The sequence below is a fragment of the Carya illinoinensis genome, chromosome 3 (assembly GCF_018687715.1).
Source record: "Carya illinoinensis cultivar Pawnee chromosome 3, C.illinoinensisPawnee_v1, whole genome shotgun sequence".
Lineage (NCBI taxonomy): Eukaryota > Viridiplantae > Streptophyta > Magnoliopsida > Fagales > Juglandaceae > Carya > Carya illinoinensis.
In genome coordinates this window covers 44,028,992-44,032,687 of record NC_056754.1, presented here as the reverse complement: position 1 = coordinate 44,032,687, position 3,696 = coordinate 44,028,992, and the positions used below count along the sequence as shown (strand labels likewise).

Sequence of the window (3,696 nt, the reverse complement as noted above, 5' to 3'; positions counted from 1 at the left end):
GGAAAAATTAACCATAACTCTTAAAAACTCGCTTTTAGAATGCTCACGTGTAACATTTTTTCAATGATTGACCTTAATTTAGAAAAAGAAAAGATTTATTTTAGACTCAAATACAAAGGATCAAGAAATATCTTTACACACCTTTTCAATAATATTTCAATATAATATGCCATAAAAATGAAATTTCAACATATTGAAAAAATGGTGTTGTAAATTAATTAAAATAAATATTGAACGAAGGCCTGATGCTTGGGTGCACTTTCCAGGACTGTCTATATATTTTTATCACCATAATATCAATAGATGTCACACTTACATTAATTAATTATAAATCTCATATCTCATTATAATACCACCTCCAATTCCATATAGTTTCATTAAAAATAATAAACAATTTGTATTCAATGTTAAAGATTAAATCAACAAAAATGCTAGAGTCACCGAGATTTAGGTCCCAATAAATATTTTTTTAATTAATAATTAAAGAAGTGTTTTTTTAGTAATATTATGAATTTTTATTCTAAAATATTTAAGAATATAAAAAAATAAATAAAAAAATTAAAACCTGTTTTTTTTTAATTCTTTTCAGACAGGTGGATGCAGCATTGCGCGCTCTTAAATCAATATACTATCATAATTGCTGTCATGAATGGCCCTAATAACTGATCAAAGTAAATTAGTAGTCCAATAAATTGGGATAAAATTTTCAGTATGAGGTTATGAGTTCATAAAGCAAATAACTTATCTATGTGAATCAAGATATTCTAAAATCTCTATCCAAATTTTAAAAACTTAAAAGTCTTGGGTTTGACTCAAGTTGTAACTGCGTTGGTCTTGGTGACATGCTCCTTTTAAATTCAAGCTTCGAATACTCTCGAGTGCAAACAACTTTAAAAGAGCATAGGATTGAAAGATTTTTTTTTTTTAAATTATCCGAAATATACTTATAAGAAACTCATTGTCAAATAAATGTACACTCTCTTATAATTAATTAAAATTTTATTTTCAGACATCTAGTGTCGATAAAAAAATAAAAGTTGAAAAATGAAAAGACTTATAATATTTATTTGATGAGTTGTACAACATCTATTGACGGTGTAGCCTGATAAATATTTTTTAAAAATAAATTATAATATTATTAAAAAATATTTTATTAATCATTAAATTAAAAAGAATTAGCTATCGAGGCCCACAGTCGAGACAAACCTGGCCGGTGTGTTTTCCTTATTTGACATGTTGTCCGAAAAACAATATAAGATTGAAAATAGACGATATGGTCTTTTCGGCTCTATTCCTCTCCTTTGACCCCTCCCAAGGAATGAAGCTTCCCCACAACCTTCTTCACCTCTTTTCCCCAACGTGTTTCTTGAATCATACAATACCCCAGCCCTTCTCCGCAGCAGCTTGAAGGTTCCAACCGCGTAAAGCCCTTCCACGTGGCAATCCTTTATTATTTAATCCAGTCAGCGTCAAAGCCTCCCACACACCGCGTGTTCACACCTGCGCACACGCTTCCTTTGCGCGGTTGTCTCTGTATATATATACTTTCGTTCCACCATTTTCTTCTCAGATTTGAAGTCTCTAGCGTTCACATTTTCATTCACACGTTTCGTCGAATACCTTGATATCTCTGTATCAGTAATGGAAATTAGTTCTTTCCCATTTCTTAATCAAGAAGATCATTCATACCACTACAGTTTGTTCCAAGAGATGGAGAATTTCAATGTGAACAAAAACTCAATAAAGCGGAGACGGAAAGAAAGTGGTGGGGGCAATAAGGAAGAAACGACGGAGAACGCGTTGAAGGATATGCTACTGAGTTCGCTAGTCTTGTTAGGTGAGGAGGAGAAGCAAGATCAAGAACAAAGGTGGGTTTTGGATGCTCAGCAAGATAAGGCCCTCTTCGAGGCCGACAACGAGGAAAAGACTCCAGCTATGAACGACTTCTATTCACAGCTCGAAAATATTTTCTCTGATTTGGACCAAGTGGATTCCTCTAGGACCAAGCGGGCCCGCTGGTCCCCTGTTTCTGCCGCTACCGCTGCTGCAGCGGACAATGCCGGGTCCAATAGTTCTCCGCCGCAGGATGCTGCGGCGAGTGGAGCTGGGGGCCAGCCGCACCATCGCCGGCTGTGGGTTAAGGACCGGTCCAAGGACTGGTGGGACCAGCACAACCACCCTGAATTTCCCGAAGAGGAGTTCCGCCGCGCGTTTCGGATGAGCAAGGCCACGTTCAACATGATCTGCGACGAGCTCGAAGCCGTTGTTACGAAGAAGAATACGATGCTCCGAGAAGCGATTCCGGTTCGCCAACGCGTTGCTGTGTGTATATGGAGATTGGCCACCGGTGAGCCTCTTCGAGTCGTGTCGAAGCGATTCGGGTTGGGTATATCCACTTGTCACAAACTTGTTCTCGAGGTTTGCTCGGCAATTCGTAGTGTTCTAATGCCAAAGTTCCTTCAATGGCCAGACGAGAATAGATTGAGGATGATTAAGGATGAGTTTCAGTTGATTTCGGGGATACCGAACATCGGTGGTTCTATGTACACGACCCACGCTCCTATCATCGCCCCGAAGGTTAACGTGGCTTCTTACTTCAACAAACGGCACACGGAGAGAAACCATAAGACCTCGTACTCTATAACAGTTCAGGGGGTTGTTGATCCTAAAGGAGTGTTCACCGATGTTTGCATTGGTTGGCCTGGGTCGATGCCCGATGACCAGGTGTTGGAGAAGTCTGCACTGAGCCAGAGGGCCCAGATGGGGCTCTTGAAGGATGTTTGGGTTGTTGGGAATTCTGGGCACCCTCTCAAGGACTGGGTTTTGGTTCCTTATACGCACCAGAACCTCACTTGGTGTCAGCATGCGTTCAACGAGAAGGTGGGAGAGGTTCAGAGGGTTGCAAAGGAGGCCTTCGCCAGGTTGAAAGGGAGGTGGTCTTGCTTGCAGAAGAGAACAGAGGTGAAACTCCAAGATTTGCCAGTGGTTCTTGGGGCTTGCTGTGTCTTGCACAATATCTGTGAGATGAGAAATGAAGAAACGGATCCGGAGCATAGTTTTGAGCTTTTTGATGATGAAATGATGGCTGACAATAGTTTGAGTTCTGTGAGTTCAACTCAGGCTAGGGATCTGATTGCCCACGATCTGTTGCACCGTGGCCAGGCAGGCACTCGTTACACTTTTGATTTATAGTTTTAGAGTTTTTTTCTAATGTGATTTTTGTCATTCTTTTTGCTATGGCTTGTTACAGCCATATTTGCACAATAAGAATGGGTCTATCTTTGTATACATGTTTGGCCGTCTATAATATATAGATTTATAGTTTTTTCTTAAATAATATTCTTCTGCTTAAGTGAAACACGCTGTTTTTCTTTACTGGGTTTCTTTAGTTTTTGTTGGCATGAGTGTCTGGGAGTAAAGTCCCAACTAATCCGGGGTGCACAAGACCTCTAAGAAAGAGAGCATAATACCAAAACCAATATCCTTACTATTTGAACCTACTGTTAGTTATTCGGTTGCTTTTATTATTCATATAGAAATATTTCCGTCTCCACAGGACCACATCAGAGATATGCAGGCCCCTCTTTGAGTAGGACTAGGTTGACAGAATTGTCGATTAAACATCATTTTTGGGATGATCACAGCTCCGATTGCCGGTTGCTGTTTAGTTTATCTCGTTTTGTGTCCTACTTTTTC

The 3,696-nt window shown here is 39.5% G+C and overlaps 1 protein-coding gene across 1 annotated transcript; it reads left to right on the top strand.

The window, feature by feature from the left end:
* Positions 1-1,560: 1,560 nt before the first annotated feature.
* LOC122304326 (protein ALP1-like) lies at positions 1,561-3,358 on the top strand. Its single transcript, XM_043116536.1, has one exon. The coding sequence runs from the start codon at positions 1,642-1,644 to the stop codon at positions 3,190-3,192; it is 1,551 nt and encodes a 516-aa protein (XP_042972470.1). The 5' UTR covers positions 1,561-1,641; the 3' UTR covers positions 3,193-3,358.
* Positions 3,359-3,696: the final 338 nt, after the last annotated feature.

Excerpts from the sequence above, each read along its gene's own strand:
- LOC122304326 (XM_043116536.1), top strand. The coding sequence starts at position 1,642 with ATGGAAATTAGTTCTTTCCCATTTCTTAATCAAGAAGATCATTCATAC.